The sequence below is a fragment of the Athalia rosae genome, chromosome 1 (assembly GCF_917208135.1).
Source record: "Athalia rosae chromosome 1, iyAthRosa1.1, whole genome shotgun sequence".
NCBI lineage: Eukaryota > Metazoa > Arthropoda > Insecta > Hymenoptera > Athaliidae > Athalia > Athalia rosae.
The window spans coordinates 9,954,626-9,969,213 of NC_064026.1; the positions used below are offsets into that span (position 1 = coordinate 9,954,626).

The window sequence follows — 14,588 nt, forward strand, 5'->3', positions numbered from 1 at the left end:
ATCCTGCGATGCGTATTTTCGGTATGAATCGATTCGGCCAGAAATCGGCCGATAAAAAACCATTTTCACTCGCTTTTCGTATAGTCAAAATTGGAAACTAATTGACACTTGCTCCCTATCGGTTGTACAGATGAAACCTGATTCAGAGATAACTCTTTCCGCCCTCGCCGAAGCACGCGTGTGTGTAATTGCGCCATTTGAAAAATTAATACACACACACATCGCACGTGCCCCGTAGTGATTGATTTTCTATCCACCGCCAGTTTTGATCGCTCGTCATCACCCTTATAATTAATCTTCCGTCAGGCGAACTGTGAATCGATGATATCTCAATAGCGTATCGCGGTATAATTATTCCCACACACTCGAGATTTTCACGGGGTGGTTAATTTTTTGTCCAAACACCGTTTGATTTTCAAATAAATGTACAGCGGATGTTTCAATATGAAATATACAAGAGCAACAGTTCACTCGTTAATTCGAGCTAAGAATTTGTTCAATAAATGATATTCAAGTGTATTTTACTCACACGATATCAGGTTTTGCCTGCACAGATGTTCTCACAAAGGAATCTAGATTGGGCACGTAATTCTTTCATTTGCTTATGCCGAATCATATTTGCAATATAAAAGGACCCCTCCTTCTTTCTGCCCTGTAATCTCTCCGCGTTCGAAGACCGGTACAAGAATCGTGTCAGCGACGTAATTGGTCAGTTTTTCAACCGTGAATTCTAAAAAAAAAAAAATTAATAATCTGAATACAGGTCTACTATTACATGGGTAGGTACGCTAAATGATTTTTGTTATCGAGATAGATATCTCATTGTCGGTAAAAATCAATCGATAACCAGGTGAACAGAAGCCCGATCAGAATCTCCAGTTTAAGAAACAACCTTCATCTACAAAACCGAAATTCTCCTATTGTGACTTTTCTAGCATCTTCGTGAGACCGGCTGACTTTGTATCTCAAGTTTCACGTATCGAATGGCATTTAAACTTGAGATGGGATAAAAAGTTCGTTTCGTCGAGTATTTCGGCGCATCGGAAACTGATTTGAAAATAGTGAAAACGATTCGAGAGGAAGTGTGCGAGAACGAAAAATTGAATGTCGGTGTACATTTCGGTATACCGCGAATTCGACCGACTCGTTATCACGTATCACGTTCTATTCTATTACTGCAAAGAAAGCGAGAAAGCGAGAGACGGAGAGAGAGAGAGAGAGAGAGTAGCATAAAATTCCGATAATCAACAGGGTTATCTTCTGGTTAGGTTGAGGTTGGGCGTCCGTATCGACGGTAACAGTATTAGACGTAGCTAATAATAAACAATAAACTAGTCGTAGAGTATAATTACGTAGGTTGAGCTAGGGCAGCACATCGACGCTCGGTAATCAGCAGATATCAGTAGAAGCTGTTAATAGCCTTATCTCGGTCGTTGGTCGTTGGTCGCTGGTCGCTAGCTCTTGGCGGTAGACGCAACTTGCGTAATACCTACTCACTCGCAGGTCAACGAATCCACTAGCTGCTGTTTCTAATACCACCGCGAACCGAGCCATGCCGCTATTATTACTATATCCTACCGCTTTATGCAATTGCTGCATGTTCTCGTATAAGCTATGAATAGTGTTACACCGACTAGCGACGGGTATAACGCAACCGCGTATCAAATCTTTAATGACAAATACGACTAGTGCGCGCTACGCGAGTGCGAAACGCGTACGCGTGTATGTATATATCGCATTTCTCTCATTCATTAGACGGAAAAACGCTGGTCATACTAAAAAAGTCGCCCCGTATTCGAATGAAATGAAATAAGAGAAAAAATGAAAGAGGAATGAATTTCTTTTTCAATTTTTACCGAAACACCCTGCATGTATTACACAGAAAATTTTTGCATGATTCAAGAGCTTGATGAATTCCGGTGAAAATGAATGGGGAAATGAACCCCGTTTGTGTCGCCGTGACTAAACGAATCTGCATGGAAATAAAAAGAAATTCAACCCTCATATGTAGATATTAGATTTGGAATAATTTTTGAACAAACTCACGGGTTGATTAGACCCCTTGCTTTATTACTCGATGTGATATCATATTCAGTAAAAAGAATTTGAACATATATCGCGGTCCGCGAGGTACGCATATCTATATATATATATACACATGCACGCGTGTGTATATATTATGCATTATACATGCGTAGAGGTGTGAGTGTGTGTTGTGCGTGTGCGTGCATGAATGGTAAACACAAAGTTGACGAGTATCGCTGTGGTACAAGTTACATAACCCGGAGAATGGATCTTTAGCATATTTGAACAAGTGTACATAGAATGACGTGCACGTGTATGGAAGTGCACGCGCGCATGTATTTCCATGTAATACTTACCGAAGCGATATTAATTAAATACTTTTACATATTTTCACCTGTTTTCATTTCAAATACCTAAATATTGAACTTTTTTTTCCTCCATTGAAGTGTTAATTGCAACGATTGGCGGGAGCTCACAACGTGAGGGAGAATCGAAAATTCTCACAAGAATCACGTTCGACAATTTTTCTGCAATAAAACCCGTCGAAAGTGCTATGTTTGTAGAAAGCATCTGTCTATTTGTGTCGCCAACTTCATAACGCTACGTAATTTTCAGTCTTTACACGTTCGAAAGCGCCTCGATCGCATAACAATCGACCGTTCATCCGCGCCACGATATCAGCGATGCCTGATCAAGATTTGCTGAAAATATAAATGAATAAATGATCAATCGAGAAATATGGTTTATCCCGACTTCGCGGGCGATCGAAAGCTCTCCTTTAAATGCTCCGCGTTCGATTGATTTTGGAGAGAAACTTTCGTTCGGAAAAATAGATAAAAGGAGTGTGAAGTTCGAACTCGCTGTACACGCACGGAAATTCACGGTGATTGAAGAATTTTTCAGAAATTATGGTATAAAAATTGGATGAAAAAACAAATCAGAGGAATAGCTCATCCCTAGTGTTTGGTGGGATGTTATTTAACCATGTCCTACGGATAGTTATAAATTGTTGCGTAACTGAATTATGAGGTGTTCGGTTTTTTCGACAATGTAAACTCCGTTTACATAATATATCAATAATATTAAATAGCAATTTCACTATAGGCTTTGGAATTAAACATCATTGTAACTTTCTTAGAAATCAAAAAAATATACATACGAAATAAATAAGAACGTGAACATGGGTGCGTTTAATGGTTTTTTTTTTTTTTATTCTTCCAATCTTATCAGCAATAAAATTTTTAGGTGCAGCTCAGCGTCGTTTTCGTGATATAAATTGGGACCGTAGATGCGCGCTAGGTAGGCGTGTAAGTTACCTCACGATGCAACCGGCGTTACGACGAAGAACAATAAACCGAGGGGGTGTATGTGTCACGCGACATACGACGTGCGAGCTTTCCATGCAGGAATTGAAATGCATTCCATAGCGACTGTGCAAATCTTTATACCGATTTACGTGTATAGGTATCTGTACATTATTCGTTTGCCCGAGGCAAGTCACGGCTCTTCCCACTTACAGTTGCATACCTAGGCTAGGCCAATGCGATTTTATATACTGGGTGTGACTCGACTCCATTGATCAATGTGAAAGCAGGTGCTGGTTGTACGCTCTGCGGCGAAACCTCGCCCTTTTTCAATCGCGTACATGAAAATAGATGCGTCGAATGACGTGATTACGGTATATGCACAGAAATTTCAACGAGTTCCTCAGAAATGGGGAAGGATAAGGGAAGAAAATGAACTCGAGAAAAAATTTTTAGAGTCGAGTGAAGTTTTTTTTTGCATTCGGATCTATATAGTCGCGTTGCCGCCGCTACTCGCGTTTAGTCACCTAAGGCCTCCCTCGTACCGCCGCGCCGCTCGCAATTATGCCTCATTTTATGCTAATTCTGGTTATAAATCAGATCCGTTAAGGGTTAATTGCTTCCTACGCTCGACGGTAAAGACAGTAGATTGTGTCCACCTCCTACGTCTGCATTTCTAACTATATTCAGATCGAATCTCTGAAGAAATCCAGACCATTGAGACGCGACGGTAAGAAGGCCTATAATAATTGAGACGGAAATCGCAAATATACTGTATGCATATCAATTATCGCGTATCAAAAAGACAGAAAAAAAGTGAAAAAAAAAAAAAAAATAACTAAACGCAAAGAAAACCTGAATTTTGAATTTCCAACCGTAAAAACTGTCGCAGTGTTCGGTTCATATCACGGGAAGTAAAAAAAAATGAACAAATTATCACACCGAATAAAATAATTGTGATGAACGATATCGCACGGTAATTATAGAAAAGATTCCCACCTGGAATACGCGCCGGTTCTGTAAATCCGTGGGATTTTTTCGATTGGTTTTTTTGCTCGCACGGTCACGTGGCAATGAAATTGGCGATTTTAACGTAAACTCTGCAGCGTGCGATAAATTTCCCGCAGAGCTCGAATCGAGGGTATATAAAATCTGATACACGGTCGTGTAGGTTGTACATGTGCGTCTGGATCGGAGGACAAAGAGCGGCGGTAGTCGCTGCCAGAGGTCCGTTCGCCTCCTGGACGGACTCTCAACCTCCTCTCCGTGCCCTCTGCTTCGGTAACCCCCATCGGTCGCGTCCCGACGCCGCGACCGTCAAGAATCCCTTGCAGTTTTCGAACATGCGCAATGCGATTTAACCCCCAGACCGAGCGATCCCTGAAACCGAAAGTGTCCGCCCACAACCCTCCGGCGTTACGACGCCGCCCCTGAACCTAGACCTACACCCCACTACCTAACTAGACTACCACTACAAACTCAACGACCACCAACACCTCCATCACCACCCTCGTCAAACGCTAGCGCAACCCCAACCTTCAAAACCTCCCGCAGTACCTACACCCGGCGCTATAGCTTTGTCCGAATATAGCTAAGGGTGGTTTATGGGCGAGGGGGTTACCGCCTAGTTCGATCTCTAATAGTTCTAGTTTCTCGCGCGATATAATACAGTCGAGAGAATGTCGAAATTTTCGCGCTTTTTTTTTTTTGAAAAAATATTTATGTTTGCTGAAAAAGCTGGGGGTTTCTTTGCTGAAAACTTTGCGAAGAACTAGGTGATTGTTCAGACTCGATTTGCGATTTACGATAAAATTTTCCTTACTGCAACCGCGATTTCTGCAGCTCCACCGAATTCGATACCTTCCACGGGTATACAATAATCGACGTACGCACAGAGATACGTGTATCAATATTACGCGACACACACGCCAACGTTGTGAGAAAAACTGCGGGCGTATCAGTTCGGTAATGTAAGAAGCAGTCACGTAACACTTATCTGTTTATGATTTTTTATCCGTTGAAAAAGATAAGCCCTGGCCCCTGTTGCCGATGTTCTAGGCGAGAAAATTGCAACAGTTTCTAAGTGATGACGGATCGTTGCGCACGTGATGCAGAAAGTTTGTCTTCTTTTTGTCGATGATGTGGATCAATCGATGGTTTTATCGTCGGGGATTATTTGTCGTTTTTAGCTATCGACAGACGTGTATGAAAAAACATCCGTTCGAGTTCGACTGAAATATCGAATGAAAAAATGAGGCGTGTTCATTATCGTACGAATATTACGTATTGTAATACATAAAATGACTCGATTTATAATCACTTGCAGGCGCGCGAAATCGGAACAATAAAGCGGGGGGGTAAAGAGAAATTGAAAAAATATTTTCGTTCCAATTGAGAGTAGGAAATAACAATATTTATCGGTTATTATTTCGTACGCAGCTTCGATGCCGATTATCTTATCGAGCCGAAATAATTTATCGACTCGCTTGTCCATCGTTCTTACGAAATTTAAATATCAGCGTTCGGACTGCACAATTTCATTCGATTCGTTTCATTTTCTTCGTACGAATTGTTTTGTTATTCCAAATTTTCTTCCGTCCGAAGAGACCGCCTTCGCGGTGATCGGTAGCGTTAACGGTCAAACTAAGAAGAACGGAATTCTCGTCGATGTGGACACAATGTTGACAACGGATTCATCTTTCGGCGGTAGGTAAAAAGTGCGCGAGATGAAAAGTAACATTTTTTCGTCTTTGTAGCTATACAATGTAGATTCGTTGCGCTACTTTTCCCGTGGAACCGATCGCCCGAACTTGCGACAGTTGCTCGTCTAGGGTCGCAGTCACGTTGCCAGCAGGTTGTTATTAGTTTAAAGAAAAGTTAATTACCCAGCGTGGCAATTAATAAACGAGGAAAAAAGAATGGGAAAGAAACGAGAGAAAGAAGGAAGAAAAACAGAGGGCCACCGAAGAGAGGTGGAAAGAAAAATAAATATGCGTGTACACCGTGAACGTGGAGATGAATGAGTGTGGGAGAGAACGGCGTGGAAGGTAGCGGAGAATTCGGTGGTGGAGTGGTGTGCGTTTTACGCATTGAGAGCCGGCGTCTCCCCGACTCACGCGGTTTTTCTATCGCTGTTGCGCGTCATCTCTCTCTATTCCCCGTGCGTTTTCAGCGGCAAACTTTGTGCGAGTCGCGTGGGAGCGAGGAGGACGAGGAGAGACGGGTAGGCGGCGTAGGGCGCAGGGTGTGCATACCTATATCGCGAAACGTAGTACGCGCGGTGCAGCAACTCGAGCCAAGAGCACCAGCGCCAGGATCATCACCCAGCAGCGTCGGATGCGATGCGTCGCGACGCTCGTCTGCAGCGGAGGGCACCAACCAACGCCGGGCATCGATTGGCCCGCTAGCCATGACCCCCACCACATGCTTTCCCTTTCATCCAATGGGATCTCACTTTCGCGCTCGCTGGCTGTCGAGGCCGCTACCAGCACGCAGGCACAACCGGCTACCCGATGCCGTTCCTCAGTGACTGGTGCAACCATCGTGCGAGCACTCTCGTTAGTACGGAGTTTGGAGTCAGTCAGTGCGAATAAAACGAGAAATAAAGCATATTTTTTATCGACGAGCGAAGTAAATTTTTACGTTACAAATAGTTTACGTTATTAATAACAGTAATCAGAGACAAGAAAAAACGAACAATAAGAGAAACGAAATCGCGAGACTTGACAATACACGATGTTTTGTTTTTAAAAAAAAAAAAAACTCTTCTGCGGATGACCAACAATTTGTTTATGGTTTTTTTCGAACATCTCATTTGGAGAACAGAAACAAAGATACACCGGCGTTCTTTATCCGAGTGATTGTGGTCCCGAAGAGAACTGTTTTACACTCAAAGATTTAGTCGTGTAATTATTCCCTGAAAGTGCAAAGAGACGAAGCAGATACGGTTGAAGTGAAAAAATCGAACGGTGATTTTCTTGGACGAGATAATAAAGCGAGAGAAGCCGAGGTTATCAGCCTCCGTTTACCGAACAATATAGAAAACAAACAAACAATAATAAACTTTAAAATATATTCACGTGTGTTATCGTTGTCAAATCACCGATTCATGTATATGCCAAGTGCGTCGTAGCGATTCTTGACGTTTGTTGTTCCCATCTAGCGTTCGCTGCAACAAAACGTAGGTGCTGATAATGAGCTGAACCATCGCCAAAAAAAAAAAAACATAAATAAGTAATCGAATAAACAGAGCCATCATTTCATTCCATAATAAATGAATGGAAATAGGGGGTTTAAAAAAATTCACCGCGATCCCGTTCCTTCCGATTGAGCAATCGAACCGCTACGCGTAACAACCACGTGGCTCTCGAAGTTCAAGTTGAATGGGAACCGGGCGCACGCTTCTGAAAGAACGCCGGGCGCCCACCGATGCATCTACGACATACGTCAAAAAAGTCAAATCTGTAGCAAAAGTCGAAGATGAATGAAGTTCATAAAAATTAAAGATCGTAATAAATATAAAAACGCGACAATGAATCCTTGAAAGTTAAAGACCCTGACACTTTTGTTGTTGTTGTAAAACTTTTGTACCATCCCCGAGGGAAAACCGATAAAATAAAAGGTCCTTGGAAAACAAGACGAATAGAGAAAGTGATCGACAACTGTGATGATAACGACGCATTAGAATATTCGTATACGTCGGTACGTCGTTTCGGGAGTTTTCGGTTTTTTTTTTTTCTTTTCCAGTTTTATTTATAATTTGTATGATTTTTTTTTATCCGTAATCGTTACCGTCATCTCGCGTTGTGATTGTATACGACGAATAATTTTCGCACCACAAAGGACCCCGATCGAATCGCAACGTTCTCGTAGTTTTCTTTCGTCGAAATCTTTGGACTTCGAGTCAACATCGATCGTTCGTGTCGCTTCGCATAGAGAAAAAAAAGAGCCGAATAAAACCAATCATCAAAAATGGCACCGAGACGACACGCTAACGGTCACGGTGGAATGTTGGATGCAGGTGGTAACGAATTGGCTGACTTGGTGGCGAACGGTCATCACAACAATAACAACCACAACAACAACAACACCATTCAAAATACAACGCGTTGTTGCGCGCCCAGTGGCGAATGCCTCCGCGGTGACACACCGATACGTTTAAATCTCCTTCAAGACGCGGTCAAAGTAACTTGCAACAACGAGAGTTGCCCGGTAGGCCAATTCATGCACAGGGAATGCTTCGACGCGTGGGAACAAACGGTGTTGACTTACCTGAAGGGTTGCGGCCGCGCAAGAAGCTGGTCGGAGCGTCAACGTCATCAGAATCTCTGGACCAAAAAGGGTTACGATTTGGCATTCAAAGCCTGCGGCTGCAGGTGCGGCAGGGGTCACCTAAAAAAGGACCTCGACTGGATGCCGCCCGGTCTCGTCGCCGTTGGACATCGTCCCGATGACGCCGAAGCTAAGAAAAAGAAGCGCAGGAATCGTCAGAACACCAGACCTTCTTTAGCGTTGTCAGCCGGACCACCGGGACACGTTACTCACGGCGTTATCGGAGTCAACAGGGGAAGCGAGGCTCAGATGATCGAGTCCGGACGTGGAAGGGCCGGATCTTTGTCGTCCAGTACCGGGTCTAGCTCTCCTCCCGCGACCAGCGAACCGAGCGTCAGTCCTCTTCACCAGCCACAGTCGATGTCCAAAAAGAAAAACAAGGTCGATTTCTTCAGCGACAGAGCTAGGTGAGTCCGTTTTGACGAGAATTAGCTTTTATCATTTAGCTAATCGCGACGTAATTCCGTCGTGGATTTTTTCAACTGCGTCGTAACGTGTTATAAACAGAGAACGGGATACGGCGTATCGTCGACACAAAAACCGATCGTCACGACGTTTGACCCTGTCACGTTTCGACGACTCGAATTCGTGTTTACCATGTGAACTCGGACGTCGCGTCTCAGGGCAGCGATTACGGTTCTTATTTTTACCGCCGTATTATCTCGCTCTTACTCACGTTTCGGAGATGAGATTGGGCGGAAAAAAGGTACGGGAACCACGTCCTCGTCCGAGGTCAGAATTCAGACTAGACGAAAATTCTCGACGATGTTGGAAGAGCTACGTGAATAATAACCGTGGTTATAATACGCGTGGAAGTTCCCACCTCGTACGAACACACCTTCTGTCTAGTGTCGTCCCCTCCCACCCTTCCTGCGTTCGAGTCGTCGTCTCTAATTCCTCTGGGAAACCCGTCGTTCCTCAGTCTGTCTGTCTATCCGTCTGTCTGACGTTTTGTGTTAGTCACTCACCGCACCACCGCCACCCCTTCCTATTACCAGACTTCGCAGACGTCGACATTCCTCGTTCATTCTCCTCTCTGTTTTTGTATTACGTAACTCCCCACCATTATCCTTTTATCCGTCTTTTCTATTCCGAGAGGAAAATACGAAGGGTTCGACTATCCGTCGATACTCGCGTACCTCCTAGACAAAGATTGAAGAAAAAAAAAAAATACTGAAATACTAAAATACTAAAATATCGAAGATCCCGTTCTTGTATACGCGTACGCGCATCACTCCTACGTAATCTTCTCTACATCTGTACAAATTTTTCTCTCTGAGATCGGAGAAAAAGGAGGAGGAGAAGGAGGAATCAGATGTTAGTGCCACACCCATGTTGTGGTTATATTTAGATGATCGTGTAGACACCTTTACATATTTATGCCGGTAGTCCCACGCCAATCGAACGATCGAGTCGGTTCTTGAAGTCTCGAGTATCGCGGTGCGGCACCGGTTACGTCGAATGATTTATTTTTGTACTTTCTTAATTTCGTCCAATCATTAGCCGGTTCGAGTTTGTCGAATGGGATAATCGTTACGTAAAGCTATATTTCGTTGCGCGTTCGTATCGAGAACTGTGTACTCTTGTTATCTACTCTCGAATGTTCGAGGTTCTGCACCTCGTGCGCCGCAGTCCGATACGAAGGGAAGAAGCAAACCAGTCGGGTTGGGTTTCGGTTGAGGTTAGTATAGGTATATATATATATGGAGGAAGGCGCCAAAGAAGAAAAAAAAAAGAAAAAAAAAAAAAGGAAGGAATACCGGTGTGTAGATTGTGGAACGTAGGGCCTCTGGACTGTAGCCTTGACCGTGGCCGTAGTCGAGGTAAGACTGACTCAGGGTCGCCGGCTGAGTGAGCGAGCCAACGATATCGGAACACTCCTTATTTCCGAGGCCGCGGCGTATGTCTCTCCAAAAAATACCGACGACGAAACTTGCATTACCAAAAAAAAAAAAAAAGAAAAGTCAAAAGGGCCATGAAATGATTTCTATGTGATTACTCGTTTTTTCTTACAGACGCAGGTACCTTTTTTTGTCGTACATTTCGGATGAATTTGCGTCGAAAGGGACGATAGGACATTATACCTACTTTGTGTGTAGAGTTGAGTTTCGTGGGGGTTGAAACAACCCCTTGGTTCGCGGACTGGATATAAGAAGAGGATTTATATCGGTCGTACTGCGGCTCCAAAAATGTCTGTGCGGCTGGTGCAGCTCCCCCAGTAAAGTTGGCGACTGAAAAAAAAAAAGGAGAGAAATAAATTTCAACCCCAAAATAGCGCGAAGCGTATTCACACTTTTTTACCCAACCGGAAGAAAGAAAGAAAAAGAAGTCTGGGAAAAGCGGAGGAATATGCAAAAACAAACTTCGCAGTCCAGCAACCGTGCACTAATTTGTTGCAAAATTGTTTCTATCAAAAAAAAATTTATCGCAATAAAATTTTTTTTCGAAATAATTTCACCGAGCTGCGATTGTCGTTTCTAGAAAAAAGTGATTTGGGTTTAGGAACCGATCCCTGCTGGGCTAAAAAAATTCTCCTTTCTATTGCTTCGACCGACATCTCGTTTTGAATAAAATTCATAAGCCAACCTCGATCATCATTTCTTTCTCTCTATCTCCTCCTCCGTCGAGTTTTCCGTTAGATCTGGGTGAGGAGATTAGGATATGATACCGAAGCGTGACGATAACGGTGATTCCGTCGTAATTCCTACCTAACTTTTCCGTAACCCCTGAGCAATGGCGCCAAAGGTATGCACGGTGAAGTGTTCAGGGCGAGGTGCATGGAGCTTTTAGACCGATGATCATATTCTATGGGGTAGGGCAGTGAGAAAAGACACGTGCTGATGCGGGCAGCAATCCGACCCTCTTCGTCTACTCCTCTTCTATCTCGTCTAATTTTTTCCCCCTCCCCGACGCTACCTCCTACCGTGTGTAACCACGAAACCCGTCTCTTATCTCTCGCCTGTATCTGCCTACGTTTACTTCGTGATGAATTTATATTTTAGCCGTGCTTGCAAGCGTACACGATCCACGTATGATATTTCGTTGAATAGGAGAGTAAACAAGATAAGAGAGTAAGAAAATTTTGCACCGTCGAATGAATCAGGTGTGGCGAACATTGTCCTAGTCCCGATGTAGCTAAAAATCGCGCTGCTCTTTTTCATTACCCCATAGTTTATCCAATCACGATTCTCACGTATCGAAATTATCGTCCAACTTTCTGCACACCATCTCCGTCTCCGGCGTAACGTGCGCTCGTATCTTTTTTTTACATCAAGGTACGGTGTACCAGAAGCGGAGTTGGTCGGAGGATTTTTGTAATCCGTGCTCGTGGGGGTTCGGGGGGCGGCTGCGGAGAACAAAAAGGCAAAGAATATACGTTAAGAAGCTGTGTATTAACTCGATGTTGTACGGAGAGAAAGGAGTGGGGAGGAAAAAGAGGATTATCTATCTGGTCAGGGTCACATTCTCGACGCATCTGAATAAATATTTTTCAATCCGAGCTACTCGACTCCTTCTTCCCCCTCGACCACCACCACCTCCTTATCCGTCGCACTCCCACGGTGTATATCGTACGGAGAAAGAGACGACGCGAAAGGCGTTTCTCTCTACGTGCAGATGTTATTTTTACTTTTATCAAACCGAGCTTATCTAACTCTCAAATACCCCTTACATTCTCCTACCTCTGTCCTTATGCTGCTCATAATAACCGCCGCTGCTCCGTTTGTAAATGAGTTTTTTTTTTTTTTAAAAAAGAATAATAAAATGGAGTAATAATGAAGAAGTTTTGCGTACGGATAATGAAGCTGAATTTCCGACACTTTGACGGTGATTTAAACGTCAACACTTTTTCTCTTCGGGGAGAAGGGAATAGAATTTTTTTTTCAGTCCATGCAATATCGTGTTTAAATTTTCAAAATCGTGCCACAAACTTTGAACATCGGTTATTGTGTTTTATTTTGTTTCGTCGATATACATTAGATGCCGATTATTGTAATTGGATAATAATAATCGTCTCTGTAAATAAATACACGTGTATATAATGTTGGGGAATCGAAGCACGAGTTACGATTTATATACGAAAGCCCATCTGCGGCATTACGAAGCTCGTTAACTTTTCTGTTATTTGATTATATACAACGCCGCGATTTGATATTGTATCTGATTACCGTAATCAATTCTAGAGTTATGATAATTTATTTCACATCTCGCAATTAGTCTTAGAACCTTCTCCTTCCAACTAAGATTCTCACCGCCTCCGCACGACCTTGCCTTGCAAATGGATATGAACGGATAAACCGATGCCCGCAATAATGCCTCTCAAAATAAGCGTAAACATAATATACATTCACATCCACGGATTCTTTTATTCATTAATTATTTATTCAATTTTTTCCCCACGTTTATTTTTCATTCGTTTACTCGGCGTTATACGCGATTAGGCCGCAACGTTACACTTTGACAGCTGGGGGTATACGTGTGAAATAAAATAACGTAACTAATTAATCGTGTATTAATATTATGCCTGAACAAGGCTACTACTAATCGTCGTTAATCACAGCTATATGTGTAACGACTTGAACTACGTACGTATCGTGATTTTGTTACATTATTCCCACGGGCTAAGAGTGAACAATAAATTCATCGGACAACAACAAGAACAAGTCGGCGTGTTATTATTCGGACGGTGAAAAAACAACCATTTCAATGGATGTACGGCGTACGAATCATTGATCGGTGATAGGTTAAATTTTTAAACTCCTCATATTTTAAATTTCGGTATACTTGACTACAATTTTAAATGTCACGGTCACAATTTGTTGCTTCTCAAACAATATTTCTCGAGATATTTCTCGACTACAGTAAATCGACGCGATGGGGGGGAAAAAAATAGAATCGACCGCGTTTTTTTTTTTTTTTTTTTTCTTTTTAGCAATTATCATCTCGGTCTCATGCGAAGCGAAAAAAAAAAAAAAATTGTAAAAAACAGCAAAAACAAAAAAAACCGTATCCTTGCGAAACTCGGAGATGGAAATAAAAAGAGATTCGCAACCGCGGGATAGAATTCAACGCTGTCGTCTTTAAGGCATCCTTGAGCTTGAGCAGCTTCGTCGTTGGTTCGGTTGGGAGGGTCGAAGTTCAGGGTCATCCCCTAAAATTCCCCGGTCCCTACCGTGCGGTAGACCCTATTTCCTCCCTCGGCAGTCTATCGTATTGTTTACCGAAATGAAGGCGGTTCAAAAGTCTTTCCCTATTGATTTTATTCATCTTTTTCTCCCCCGTTTTTCGGCTCTACCCGATAGACGCGCGAAATATCCTGCCATTTCACTCGAATTCGGCAACGTAAGGTGCAGCAAGAATATATTAATCACGTAATCGCACCGCACACGTGCTCCGGTCGTTAAACTGATATTAAAATTTACATTTGTCAAGGACTTCCTGCTAAAAAAATATTACGTACAGGTATCACATAAGTATATGCATGTTGCTATTATTCATTATATTTTCTATTAGCGTCTTTCTGCAGCTGTTCGGATGATACATCGGCAAATAGAACGTATCACGTATCCATCCAAGTATACATTATACGTATCGCGAATCTTGTTCGTTTTTTTTCTTTTTTTTTTTTTTTTTCTTCATCGTTTACAAATTGTATATGTGTCAAATTTTACCTAGTACGTACGTGTAATGTTGAGCTAAAATTAATGACGCGTTCTATCGCTTCTTTTAATCTCTCGTAGAATTCAGTTCGTAATGGTACACGGACGGAGAGGTACGATGTGTATTAAGGACACGCGCACACAAGTGCGTACACACTGTACACGTGTACGTATTCGAGAGAACACGCAAATAATACGCGTATCCCGGCGTGTCAGGAAGGCCCGCGAGTTCTGACTGTTAAAAAGGATAACCTTGAAACTTAACAAACAA

General features: G+C 42.7%; 1 protein-coding gene and 1 long non-coding RNA gene across 2 annotated transcripts in view; both read left to right on the top strand.

Moving 5' to 3' along the window:
- The first annotated feature begins 6,577 nt into the window (after positions 1-6,577).
- The window catches only part of LOC105683648 (headcase protein), a 106,035-nt gene continuing 98,024 nt past the window's right edge, over positions 6,578-14,588 (top strand). Inside the window, exon 1 of the mRNA XM_048657125.1 lies at positions 6,578-9,067. Coding sequence (XP_048513082.1) covers positions 8,301-9,067 — 767 coding nt within the window. The 5' untranslated portion in view covers positions 6,578-8,300. The remainder of the gene's footprint in view (positions 9,068-14,588) is intronic.
- Positions 9,074-10,905, top strand: LOC125501416. The gene is made up of 2 exons (XR_007278988.1): positions 9,074-10,341; positions 10,676-10,905. It is a non-coding gene; the product is annotated as an uncharacterized LOC125501416 (long non-coding RNA).